We start from the raw sequence: 14395 nt of genomic DNA, 5'->3' as shown, positions 1-14395 counted from the left end.
CTCTAAAATAAATCACAAGGCATTTTTATTCCCATAAGACGCATGACTCAGTCAATGTTGGCCTTTGAGCAAACATTTCTTCATCTTAAAGCTGAAGAGTGTATTTTTTTAATATAAAATGAAATCTCTTGGCATGACAAATGTGTAATGTGTAGGTTCAAAAGTGTAAACACTCTTCTGTTCATTTGAACATTACGACCATGCAGCCTGACATAGTATCACTGCACACTGTTTGGGACAGGAGGACTATCTGTTTGTCCAAACAATGGAAAATAGGGACAGTGTTCAGGAAACCGTTCTTCTTTACAATTCCGTTTGGTGACCCTTGTGGAGAAATTCCAACTTTAACAAAAAAAGCCTGTTTGTTTTTTTGAGTGATCAGATAGATATGCAGAGTTGCAAACCACAATTGATTTGTAAATCAAACTGATCAGACACTGTGAAAGACCAGACTCTTCAAGTGGCTGTTTTCCAGCGAGTGTTTTCTATTTTAATCAAGTCAGACAATGGTATCGTCTCGGTGTGAGATTGGATGGCTAATGTGCTCACGATTAAAAAACAAACATTAAACTGCTCTTTCCACTAAATGTTCATTTATGGGGGATGTAAAGAGGTCTTCAGGAAGGATGGAAAATGTGTTTACTGCTGGCCTAAGTGCACAAACGGCTTGCAAGAATTTGCTGATGTGTTTGGATCTTTTTTAATTCCAAAAAGCTCCCTTTCTACTTTCTGCAACTGCATGGATTACAAGCACAACTCTTCAAAATGTCTCTTTTCATTAAGACATACGAATGTCTTTATCATTAACTCCCTGGCCATGTTCATCATACCATCACATCTTGAAGTCAGCCTTTAAAATGTTGGTCCAAGTTTGTAGCCTGATTTCAAGTGATTTCTGTTCTATCGAACTGTTCCAAGCAGGAAGTTGGACATTCCAAGTTGAATGGAATGCAGCATGTGACATAGCTAAATATTTTAGTTCTTTCCGCCATTCCAACTTTGTCTTTAAATAACACATTAATGAAAGAGAAAACCGCAACAACAAAAATCAGGAAATAGGCTACATCACCTGAGGGTCAGATGAGTCAGATGACTGGGGATTTCAGAATGGTTCATAGAGGTCACTAAAGCACAGATTTCGTCCATCTGCATCTGAAATAATAACCCTTCTCTCTCCTCATTTTTAGTAGTGTGTGCTAAGGGAAGCATCAATCTTACTAATGCTCATCATGCTCATTGATTTGCACTTGACCTTAAGTATTAAACACAAGCAATTAACTCATCTTGAACAGTTTGTGCTACAGACATGAATGGTACCTCAAATCGTGCAGCTTGATGAGGAGAGGTCATCAGAAGTCTAAGGAATAGCCTATCACATGTGACCCTGGACCACAAAACCAGTCACAAGTCGCACGGGTATATTTATGGCAATAGCCAACAATATATTGTATGGGTCAAAATTATTGATTTTTCTTTTATGCCAAAAATCATTAGGATATTAAGTAAAGATCATGTTCCATGAAGATATTTTGTAAATTTCCTACCGTACATATATAAAAATATATATTTTTGTGAGTGAATGCAACACAATCGCGAACATAAATGGACAATTTTAAAGGCGATTTTCTCAATATTTAGATTTTTTTGCACCCTCAGATTCCAGATTTTCAAATAGTTGTATCTCGGTCAAATATTGTCCTGTCCGAACAAACCATACATCAATGGAAAGCTTATTTATTCAACTTTCAGATGATGTATAAATCTCAATTTAAGGCGAGACACTACAGGTGAATAGGGTAAAATTTTTAACTAGCAGATATCACCATGAAACTTTCCCAGTTGATTACCTACAATAAGATGAGGAAAAAATGTATTACAAGTTTTCTGTAATTTAATGTTTAAATATGCAAATTAGGCTGCATCTAATTAAATATGCACTAATTTGCATATATTTAAAAAAACGAAATCTGAGTATTGGATAAAGAAATTATTTTTTCATTGTGTTCACATATTAGATGGGAAAAAAAGTACAGAGGGGTTTATGGATATCTACTTTTGTTATCCTGTAAATCAGAATATACTGTCAATAGCCTTGAAAAAAATATTTTCACCATGTTTTTTTGGAATAAAATGTTATATAAATCAGGCTAGGAATAATATATTTACAAATCCCTCTGTAAATGTCTTCATAATATAACTAGGTACAAGGCTGGAAAGTTTGGTGTATATAGGTGCTACTGAAGTGGAGATTTCGTGGAGAAAAGTCATTTTGAGAAAACAGGCTGTAAAGATTTATCATCAGCCAATGAGCTTGCACATTCAGCCCTTTTACTTTCATGATTGGTTGCTGATAAAAAGAAAATGACCATATTTGGATCTGACAGCATTGTACAGGAGAGAGAGAGCTTTCCAGCGGTGCATGTGATAACAGGGAGCAGACAGTGATCGCGGACTCGGAGCAGCATGTTGATAAAGAACGCCAACTTGTGTTGAATTTATGAGAAATCTACAGACGCAAACAGACAAAGTGTAGTAAAATAAAGACCTAAATGTGTATTTCTGACTTTTTTTTCACCACAAGTCTGAAAGAAGACATGTTATTGAAGACAAATATCCAAAAATCTCAATTGACCAGTAAAAACAAAAAAAAATATTTTCTCGCCTTTAAAAAATTTACCCTTGTGACTGGTTTTGTGGTCCAGGGTCACATATGAACTCTTTTGACATGAGCCAGTAAACAACCACTTAACAACAATCCAGAAGACCCCAGCAACCACACAGCAACACACTGAAACCCATAACTGCAGCAATACCCTGGCAACCACCCAGAGTAAAAATGTAGCCAGATTCTTATTCAAAAGTCTAATTTCTTGTAGATTGCAGTAATCCTAACCACAAAAACGGCAAGTAAATATGTCTACAGGTGTCTTTAAATAAATGGGCACAAATAGACCTTTTATGGTGTGAATCAAACAGATGCATCCTCTGTCTGGGATGGGGAGAGAAAAAAAACAGCTGTTAGCAATTCATCCCCGCAGGAAATAAATGAATCATATGGACAGATGACCTTTGACCCATCTAACGCACAAACACATATCCACTCAGGCATAACTTGACGACTGGTCCTTTCTAGAATTGACGCTGTCCTCACTAACAGACCCAAAAGGGATCTGCATCAACAAACCTCCACAAAAAAGAGATATGTTTATTATTATATTGGACCATATTTACATTTATTCCACAGATTTCCCCCCTAAAATCAGCACACAAGATACACAAAAAAAAATGTCTGCAGATTCCATCTGGGCCTGCTCATTGGGGAATCTAGGACTAAACATGGAGAGGAAATATTTTCACTTCAGCGACAAATAAGGAGTGAAAGCATGCAAAGCAAACAAATAAATAATAAAACAAATAATGTTGAATAAACAAAAAAATAAACAAATCAATAAAATAACTGATTTTATAGTCTAGAATGTTTTAGGCCTATATATTTTTGAAATTTAAATGTATGAAATAAATAAATAATAATTAGATAAATAAATACACATTAATATACATAAACACATTTTACACTCTCTGGAATGGTTTTATATTTTTTAAACTTAGTACTAAAATAAATAAACAGATTTTAATTTTATACTCTATAGAATGCTTTAAAATATATATTTTTTAAATTAATTTAAATAGATTTAATAAATTCATTGTGACCAATGGGAAGCTTTGTCATCTAAATCCAAAGGATGCAATGGAACAAAATTAATCTAAACTTATTTTTCTTTACCAATTCAATCTTTACCTCCTAATCATTTGGACCATTTAGTGTTGGCTAAATTGCTGAAACGATTATACACAGCGAGTCTCAACTGAGAGCACATCATCTGCCTGGTGCTCATAATAAACATTAGCAATCAAATATAAAGCACAACAACAGTCTCTTAGCTTTCCAGAGAGCTCATATGCATGGTCTCCCAGACCAATCCTAAAACCCCAGGAAAGAGATCCCACCAGTTTCCCGTTCTGCTGAAAATCCACATTAGGATTCAAAGAGCAGCGTCAGCGGGAACGGAGCATTTAGATTGACAAACTAGGGGAAAATGGGTTATGAAGGAGGATCCCTCGGGCTATCTGAAAACGCCCCGGTGTTGATTCCGAGACCCAGCGTGAGCGCCTGATTTCACACCGCAGCATCTGGTCTCGTTCTGCCTCCATTTACACCATCTGCCTTAATAGAAACAGACAGCTACAGAAATGAGCCCTCTGCCCCTCCATGCTCTATCACATTCCTCTCGCTCCATCTCTAATCAACTGGATGTTGATGCAGGTCAGTGGAAGAACCACATCACGATAACAAAGACAGGTTCAGGACAGATTCAAGTAACTTATAGTCTGGGTAAGAAATTGGTGATTTAGTGACTTGATTAGAAGAATCTGGTTCAAAATAAGATCCAGTTATGCTGCCTGTGAAATGTGGTTTTGGTTATGACAGTGATAGTCAGTCAGATACAGTGTACTTAATACGTCCCAATTTGAACTTATCAAAACCCAGCAGATAAACATTACTGCGGTTTTAACCATGTTGCACCAGAAAGAGCCTGTTATCCAGGGAAGAAACATTACTTCTGTTAGAGTCGAGGAAAAGTGTAGACAAATCAGAGAACTAATGCATGTGAAAATGCATTGTATTTCATTCATCATCATTTTGCATAAGGGCTCTCGTCTGAAACATTGTGCAATCTTGTTCATAATCTTTCTCATAAAAGTATGAACCTCAGTTTTAAGCTATTTAAACAAATGGACTTGAAATCTCTCAAAGGCCAAACAGTGAAAATGCAAAGCATTAAATCAATCTGAACTGTTTTTACACCATGATTACAAGTTAACTAAAACATAGGGCCTACATAATTTTAACATGTCTAACTTGATGTCCTAAGATGAAATTAAAGTTAGAATTAAATAACTCATAAAAATGACACAAACATGCAACAAAATTACTACAACTTTAAAATGAAAACTGAAAATATTCAAATAAAAACTAATCCAAAATAGTCCAAAAGTAGAGTAAAATAGTATCTCATTGATAGGCTACTAAAATAAGACTGGTCTAGAGTTCATCACGTTCATGTAAGACTTTTTAGTTGGGTTCTCTCTCTGACCTAAACACAAAACCCATTGAAGCTCCAGTCCTCTGTTGAACCACAAAATGTTGTCCAATATAGTAGCATTTGTGTCTGGGCTCAAATTTGACTAATTAAAACACATTGTGGTAAAAAAAAAAAAAATCTTAGTAACAAATTCAAACTGACAAGAGTGTAAACGGGAATACTAAGAAACTGTACATGACTTCCGAAACATGTTATCAAGTTGCTATATTTTTGAAGTATAACACGGAGTCCCAAAGATAAACTAAGTGTGACAGTGCGGTGCACAAAGCTTATCTTGACTGTTTGAACCATGAACCTCTGTGTGACAGTATAAACAGACGGTCTGACCTGCTGGTAGTTCTCCTCTTGCGGTTTGAATGTGTGATCCAGCGGCTGAAACCTCAGATTCACATGAGGAAACTGATGAAGCCAGTAAGTCCACCAAGGAGCGATATAATCAACCCGTGCAGACGACATCCTTCAGCAGTCGAGGAGACGAATAAATCACTTTCCCAGATAGAGACGGTAGACAATTAGGGTGTTCCTTCCCCGTTTACTCTCCGGTGTCTTGTCTTCTCAAACAAAAGCCATGGATGTGGACATTAGAGAGACTGAGTACTGGAACAAAAGTGCTGAAAGGTACATAAGAAGATCTCTGAATACTTCCCCCAAATCGCAGACCATGAGAATTCACGTGAAACGTGGAATTATTTCATTAAATCCTGGTCTCGTGCCGCAGCCATTCCTGCGCGTGTTGTGCGCTCATTCTCTGCTCATACGGGAGCGAGCTTGCTTTGAATGAGCGCAAGAATGGGACTCGGGGTCGCGCCTGAATAAGAAAAGAGGCAGTTTCTTTCTTCTTTCGGAACTTTTTTTTTTTAATGGTGGTTTAATTGCGTTGAAAAGATTCAGTAGAGATTGGGTATATTCTTGCTTTTAGAGTTTAGCTTTAAATTACTTGTAAGAATAAAATATATTTAAAAAGATAAATGCTGAATGTAATCATAAATATCCGACGCAATGCTGCCATCTATTGGGTAATTCAAGTAAATGCAGACAATTAATTTGTTTTCAGTTTTATTTTCTTCTCATCGTTTCGTTCCAAAGGGGAACATACAGACAGAAATAAAGGCTAGCATACTGCTACATTAACTTTCATAGTGAGATCATTTTATTATTGCTCGCCGAAAGAACACCATAATCACCATGGGAAAATCTCAGAGTAAAACTGGGAGTTGTGAAAAATATGATACACCGGTGTTTTGCCAAATGAGATGTTTATCTATGTATCATCTTTTTACTCTTTTATAACTTTTAATTTTCCATGCTTTTATTTTGTGATTATTTTATTGCTTTCTGTAAAGCACTGAATTGCCATAATGTATGAAATGTGCTATATAAATAAAATTGCCTTGAGCTAATTCTTTAAGAACATGGTCTCTTTGTGTTGGTTTTGTTAGGTTTGTAAGTAGATCTTAAAACGTCACTCCTTTTGTCAGGGTCTTGCACAGTAAAAAGTACATTTATTGAAATATCAGCAATAAATTATCTTAATAAACACCTTGTAGTTTCAGGAACTTGAAGAGAAGGCCACATCTATGGAAGTTTAAATGTTTAGACTGACTTCGTATCAAATACCATAAATATAATTGGTTTTCTAAACAAGCAACTTAAATTATAATTGTGCATGGAGTTTATAAGGGTATGAAGCTTGTGAGAAATACAGCAAGCCAAATGTTTGGACACACTCGACTGTAACATTTACAATATAAACCTTTAGGCTTAAAAGCCTTAATGCTAATAAGTTAAGACGTCTCATCCTCAGCAAGACTGTTATTTCATCAAAAATACAGTAAAAACTGATGTTGTGAAAAACTTCTATTTTAAATATTGTAATTTCTATTTTAATATAACAATTTGTTCCTGGCCAAGCTGAATTTTCAGCATCTGATTTGGTGCTGTAACATTTATAATCAATGCTTAAAACAGAAAAGATGCCCAAAATATCAGCATTTATTTGAATGAATGTTTTTGTTAAAATGCAGGTATTTGCTGACCAATTTAATGTCCTTAAAATGACAATTCTTTTAAAAAATATATCTTACTGACCCACAAAAAAAAAAACAGGTGTGTATACTTTGCACAACCTAAACAGGCATGATTTTTTATCAAACAGATCAAAAACTGTGAACAGCATAGAAACACAAACCACTTAGTTTTTTCCCAATTTTATTCCAACATTTTGTACAAGAGACATCTATTTCAGCTCCTTCACGGCCAGACCTGAAACCAGAGAGAGAGAGAGGGGTCACATTTACAGTAATGCTTGTGAAGGGACCAAGTCAAGGTGTGTGACAGCTATAAGTGTTAGTGAACCGGTGGAACTGAAATCTCAGAGAGATGCGAAACTCAGCACTAGGTCCATCATTATTCTAGCAAGCGTGTAAATGCACAGTGGGCACAGAACAAGCCCAAAGTGTTTGGACAACTTGCATACTTCTCACAAACATCTGACGTTTCCAGTCGGTTGGCATTTGAGAATTAAAATCAAGTAAAGGATCTCACAAATTCAATATAAACCAATTAAGAGCTAAACTATAATAAATAAACATTAACAGCTTTACTTCAAGCCTGAAAATGTTAATATTCCCTGTTGTTTATAGGTGACTGGTCCCATCACTGACTCAACCCTGGGTTCAATGATAAATTAACATTTCAAGATTCATTACGTTTATTTTATATCCAACAAAAATGGCATTTCTACAGCCAAACACTTATGGCGCTTTTCCATTACCAATATTGTCAATATTGTGTCTAAAATGTAAGTGATTTAATTTTAACTGTTTATTGAACTGTTGTATCAAAAGCAATGTCACATTTTCAGTCGTGATGGTACTCAAGAAAACGGCACTCGTCGTGTGAGGTTGCTAAACTGTATCATGTTAAAAATATTAAAACACATTTTGAATTTTGGCACTGGCAGTATGTTGTTAACTGAGTTTAAACTGAGTTTACATTTGTTTGGATTTCTCCTCGAGAGGCTGTGCGAGCCTCAACAGGTCAACTTTGTTACCGTCAGTCATACTTATCCACTATCGATCGCAACTTACAATAAATATAATACAATCATTCTCTCATTTTAGTGATTCCCTAGTTATTTTTGTTATTGACGTTTGATCAGGCTACTTGTCCGGTCGGGCAAGTAAAATTCTCTTTTACTTGTCCCTTCAAAAAATCCACTTGTCCCGGACAAGCGTTAATGTCGAGCCCGTCAGGTCCTGTAGTTAGCACCGTATACATTTTTAAATCATGCTAGATGAAGTTAAAATATGGAGACACAAATATTAAGCAAAAAAATGGAAACTCATATTGAGGTGGTGATGAAAAATTTACTACCAAGTCAAATTGCGTTTGTTACCTTTTACTACCTTTCAAGGGCCTTAATTTTGGTAGATTCTTTTTACTACCGCGCGGACACCCTGACTATAGACTGAGCATGTAATACGCATGCGCAAGACATCATCGTCTCCAGAGATTTGTGTTTTTGATGTATACAAGGGAGAAAGTTTTCACTAACTTGCACTTTGAAACCCGTTTTCAAAACATTGCGTTTTCAGGCACCCAAATCGCCGTTCTCGTGTAAACGAACGGTCAAAACGCATAAAAAGTTTTACGTTTTTAGTTGAAAACGGTGTTGTGTAAACAGCCCCTAAATCAGTGGTTCTGAACCAGGGGCCTCAAACTTCCAAGGGGACGTCATAATGACTTAAGATTATTTAAAAGACAAAATGCGACAATTGGGAATACTCCACATCTTAATTCAATTTGTTTACACTTCGAGAATGACTTTAGCCGGATGAAGGTAATGAGAAATCCGTTCACATGATAGTTTTAATCAGAGTATTGTCTTAAAGGAATAGTTCACTTTAAAATGAAAAGACAGTTTCTGGGTCCCATTGACTTCCATAGTATATTTTTTTTCCTACTATGGAAGTCAATGGGACCCAGAAACTGTCTGGTTACTGACATTCTTCTAAATATCTTCCTTTCTGTTCAGCAGAAGAAAGAAATTCATACAGGTTTGAAACAACATGAGGGTGAGTATATGATGAGAATTTTCATTTTAAAGTGAACTATTCCTTTAATCGTCTTAATATCGGAAAATTGTAGTCCATGTAAACGTACTGACTGATGGTCTGTTATAATCTTATTTGCATTTCATCACTGCGGTTTGATTGGGTGTTGCTGAAGACTGACCTGGTGGCAGGGACTGCTTGAGCTTCTCAGCCTTCTCTTTGTCTGTGATGACCAATGTGTACAGGTATCTGCTGCAGCGGACCTTGAACTTCACATTGTCCTTGTTCTTCTTGATCTTGACAGCTGTTGGAAAACATGAATTTCGAGAAGTCATCAATACAAGTGAACAATTTTCCAATAGCCAATGCAGAAGCTAAATATGCGTATACGCATTTAATGCGTTAAAATAGCAATAGTATTATTTGCACAATACTTGTCACAAACTCAAGCCTCTGAAATTCATTCCTTTTGTACATTATATCCTTTTAGACCAACAGTACAACATCTGTTCAATCTTAAGCCAGTGCTTGTCAATCCGGGTCCCGGAAGACCCAAGTACTGCACATTTTGGATATCTGTCTTATTTAACACTTGATTTAAATCAGCTTATTTCAAGGAGCGAGACAGCTATAAGTGTTAGTGAACCGGTGGAACTGAAATCTCGGAGAGATGCGAAACTCAGCACTAGGTCCATCATTGCTCTAGCAAGCGTGTAAATGCACAGTGGGCACAGGACAAGCCCAAAGTGTTTGGACAACTTGCATACTATAGTCTCTTGCCTTGACCACACTAATACGGTTTCATTTTAAACGCATATTTTTCTCTCTGTTTTGGTCTTCTATCCACACTGAGACGCCATTATTATCAACTAAGACGGAGCTTTTTGAAAACACCCTCCTAAGTGGATAAATTAGAAAAAAACATTCGCATTGTAGTGTCAAGTCAAGTCATCTTCATTTATATAGCGCTTTTAACAATGTAGATTGTTTCAAAGCAGCTTTACAGAGACAAACGTATAATTTAAGGTAACAGATTGTTTTGGCTTTATAGCGGTTCTTTAATAAAGTTATTATCCAGCTAAAGTTAGTTTTGATTGATTCGCTTCCGTCGCAACAATCATGTGTTATTAAATTAGGGGCCGCTAAGACGACACCATTCTCTCTACACAGACTTTAAACGCGAACCTGTGAGAAACGCTGATGGCGTTCACATGCGCATTAAGAATTGGTTCTATAGTTATGTGCGTTTGAATATATGTGCACAGGTTTGGAATTCCCTACAAACCAAGCCTAAACAAAGTACTGGGGTTTCCTTATAGTTTTTGATACAGAATTTTATTTTATTTGATCAATTCGGGGTAGATACGCGAATTGAGTTTCCCGACGACGCTTTATCTGTAGAGTGGTAAAGGGATCCTCCATAGGGAGAGACTAGTTGGCACTTCAGCACTGCGTTGTCAATGGGTCCATACTGGTTAGTGTGGACTGTGAAAACAATGACGTGACGCATATAGTACTCATAGACATCTATGGTTATATCGGCAATGTTGTGCCTGCTGATTACGGTCAGTGTTGCAAAGGATAAACGCTCCTTTGTAGAATCTTCATACTACTTTTCTGCAAAGATGACTCAATTGCTGAAAAAACAACAATTGCATTTTAGTCCATACGGTTTTGAGGAAGACATGGACGCAAAAGTGAGCATTGAGATATTTTGGTAATAAAATAATCGTGCCAGAAGAACATTGAGTTGATTTAAGCATTTTCAGACGTTTCAATGTGGATGAGCAACTTTTGGAAAACGCTAGTGGACGGGGAGCGTGCGTAAACAGCGTGTCCGGGTTAATGTAGACAGAGCATCTGAACCTGAAATGAATGTCAGACGTTCAAAATGTGCAGTCCTCTAGGATTGAGATGCACTGCCATCAGTTCTGTGAAAACCTGAAAAGCATCTAAACAAACCACCTGACACAATATACAGTACTGCACCAGCAATACTTGAAATGAAAAGCCACCTCAGAGATCATAAATGGATTATGACTGGTTTATTTGAAACTAAACTTACACTTGGCATCCTTCCTTCTTGCTGTGAGCAGGAAATCTTTGATTTCTTCAATTTTGCGTGGCTGTTAAGAAAAAAACGCACATTTGAGATCTTGCCATTCACATATAATAGCACTCATATCAATGCTAAAATCAGAATCATAGTTTCTCAACAGCCTAAGCTTTCCACTTCTTTTTCTGATTGTGACATTTCTAGTTTATCCACAAGCGTGAAAATCATGTTTTAGCATTAGCCACATTCTGCGTTCCCATGATCCTATTCCTATAGACTACTTTTAAGTTCATTTAAACTGATTATTTTAAAACAAATGGCACTAATACAGATAAAACAGAACAATCCATAAATTAGTAAAACAACATTAATGCAAATACAAACACAATCTCACCATTTTGTTTCAGGTGCGGCTCGACCCTGCAATGCAACAAAACACTTTATTGTAACACTTTTCTTAACAACTTCCGGTAAATATTCCGTTTAATAACACATTTATACATATGCTTTCACACCGAACATTCTATAAATGTGTATATTGTTGGATGGATGCAGATTTACACGGATTATTTTGACAGAGCTAAACTGCTAACACTTACACGTCCTGCGAGCGAGAGGGGAAAAGGGGCGGGACTTCCGCGTGATTCCGACATATAAAGCGCTATGGTGGCTCGAGAGGGTCTTTCCAGTCTAGCAAGTCAAAACGCACAGTGACATCTACTGTTTAAGCATGGATATGACTTCATGTCATTTATTCATATAGACTATAGTGAACATATTTGTACTTAAAATACTTAAAACTGTCACACCATTTAATATTAACAATTTGAGCCATTTAAATAAAAATACATTTTATCATCGTTGTTATTGTGTTGTTGCTATACACTTCATTTTCTTCATATTTTGAGATAAAATAGACACAAAAAAGAAAAAATGAGAAAATGACAGATAGAGAAAATGAATTCTAACCCTAAATCTTGATATTGAATAAAGAAAAAGTTTTATGTTTATTACCCAGGATAATGTTTTTTTTTTTTTTTGTTGTTTTTTTTTAAAGCGAAGCACTGGTTACAAAAATGTTGCTGGATATTAACAATTCAGATCATAATCATTCTTTAGGAATGTGTTAAATTAAACATGACACTGGATTAAATTGGTGCATAGAATTAAAAAATTCATGGTCCAACAAATATATATCAGTTCATTAGCTTATAAAGATCAACCACTTTTTCTGTCATTACATTTATGGTCTCACTGTGTATATAATGAGGTGTAGTTAAAGATAAATATTGGGACTGGCATTATTATTTATGCTATTATTATTAATATTGTTATTATTATTATTATATTACACTGTAAAAAAAATATATTGTTGGTTTAACTTAAAAAAAGTAAGTAACCTGGTTACCTTGAAATTTTGAGTTCATTGAAATTAAAAATGTGAGTTAATACAATGAAGGAGATTGGTTTAATCAACACAAAATAAAAATATTATGTTATCTGAACAACATTAATTATTGATTAATAAAAAATCGATTAAGTCGATTTGACAAAAGAAAAAAAAAGTTGTGATGATAAATCGTGTGTGTGTGTGTGTGTGTGTTGACCAATTATAAGAACCAACTTGAAAAGTGAATCACTGATTTGCTAGATCTGATTCTAAACAGTCATCAGTTCAAACAAGTTATGCACATCTGCCATGCATACACATGCACATCAATAATTCACACATCTGGCTTTTGAATTTATTTCACCTCATCTGCTGGATTCTTGAGTGACATCTGCAGCTTCTCTGCACTTAATTAATAAAGGTAGACACCAGCACTGCCCTCCTCACTCTAATTACGGACCCACTGGCTCATATGTGTTTCGGCCCACGATCCCACAGCTCGCTCCCCTCCACTGAGCAGAATGCTGATTGGGTTCATTTGGCTCAGTGTATTTGCTGCTTCCATTCAAGGAATTTATTAAAGCCTGTCCGACCGCAGTGAGATGTTAACGAAGGTAGGTTTGGTGCAGGTTGGGCATTAAAGCTTAAAATCTGAAAAGCATATTTCAGATGGTTGATGAGGAGCAAATTTCCCCATCTTCCAGTGCTCATAGGCATTTATACTATATTTTATATATGTTTCCATATTTTTTGCAGTCACTTTGATGCAATGGCACTAGATGGCAGATTAAGCTCATGAAACAAAAACAGGTGTATGAATCATGAGAGAAGGAGAGGAAAGAGGGCACTCTCTGACCATTTACTGAGCCTGTATTTTCCATATACATATACATTTTCCATATACTTAAGACCTCTGACTCTATAACGCTGTAACAGAGTAAAGCTGTAAAGCACTGATTGATGTGTTATTATGCAAAATATTTGCTTGCATTCTCATTCATTTCAGTCGCAGTTGGTTGTATGATCCAACCTTGACCCTTTGGATCAGACTTGATTTCCACTTGCTAGACTCACTTTGAAGGAGGGACCTGAGGAATCAGATCAATATATAGAAACTAGAAATGATCATCTTGGCTGCAAGGTTTGCATGGGCAGGCATACATTTTCTTTAATTTTATATGATTTAAAAAAAAAAAATTATTGAGCAACCTTTTCAAAATTCTCACCTGGTGAAACTTTAATTCGCACAAGTGGGCTACAGACTTCAGGGTCAGACTTCTGAATATGTTTACATGAAATAGCCAATCATTTTAAATGAAGCTGCCATAAGCGTATAGTCATGAAAATGTAAGCCACGTTCACACTGCCAGCGACTTCGTTGCTGTATGTCGCAAGTCTCTAAACCTTAACTAAACAATTTAATAATCAATTAAAAAGGAATTTATACCTGTATGATATTACGCTGTAGCCACATTGGACCAGCGGTTTGGAAAATGGATGGATGGATAATTCTGCTGCGGGCGCCATCTTCTGGCGAAACATGGGAATTAATTCGGCAACACCCTCACAGTGCATTATGGGTATTCTCTAGATGTTGAGTGCGTCAGAAATACTTATTTTGTCACAGGACATGCGATTTCGGATGTAGCCTATCTGTTGTACATTTGTTATAGCGGTGGGATTGAATGAGTGTACTCGATATATAACGTCCACTATGGTTTCGGACACC

The 14395-nt window shown here is 36.1% G+C and overlaps 2 protein-coding genes across 7 annotated transcripts in view; both read right to left on the bottom strand.

The window, feature by feature from the left end:
* Positions 1-5931, bottom strand: part of ttyh2 (tweety family member 2) — a 53087-nt gene extending 47156 nt beyond the window's left edge. For all 6 annotated transcript variants that reach the window (XM_079851444.1, XM_079851446.1, XM_079851448.1 and 3 more), the window contains exon 1: positions 5493-5931. In XM_079851444.1, the coding sequence (XP_079707570.1) occupies positions 5493-5621 (129 nt within the window). In that variant the 5' untranslated portion in view covers positions 5622-5931. The remainder of the gene's footprint in view (positions 1-5492) is intronic.
* Positions 5932-7356: 1425 nt separating this feature from the next.
* rpl38 (ribosomal protein L38) lies at positions 7357-11955 on the bottom strand. Its single transcript, XM_079852245.1, has 5 exons — positions 11876-11955; positions 11671-11696; positions 11286-11346; positions 9402-9524; positions 7357-7427 (listed from the first exon to the last, which is right to left on the bottom strand). The coding sequence occupies exons 2-5, from the start codon at positions 11671-11673 to the stop codon at positions 7402-7404; spliced, it is 213 nt and encodes a 70-aa protein (XP_079708371.1). The 5' UTR covers positions 11674-11696; positions 11876-11955; the 3' UTR covers positions 7357-7401.
* Between the last annotated feature and the right edge of the window lie 2440 nt (positions 11956-14395).

Source organism: Squalius cephalus (genome assembly GCF_949319135.1).
Source record: "Squalius cephalus genome assembly, chromosome: 19".
NCBI classification, from domain to species: domain Eukaryota; kingdom Metazoa; phylum Chordata; class Actinopteri; order Cypriniformes; family Leuciscidae; genus Squalius; species Squalius cephalus.
This window is presented reverse-complemented; position numbering and strand designations above follow the sequence as displayed.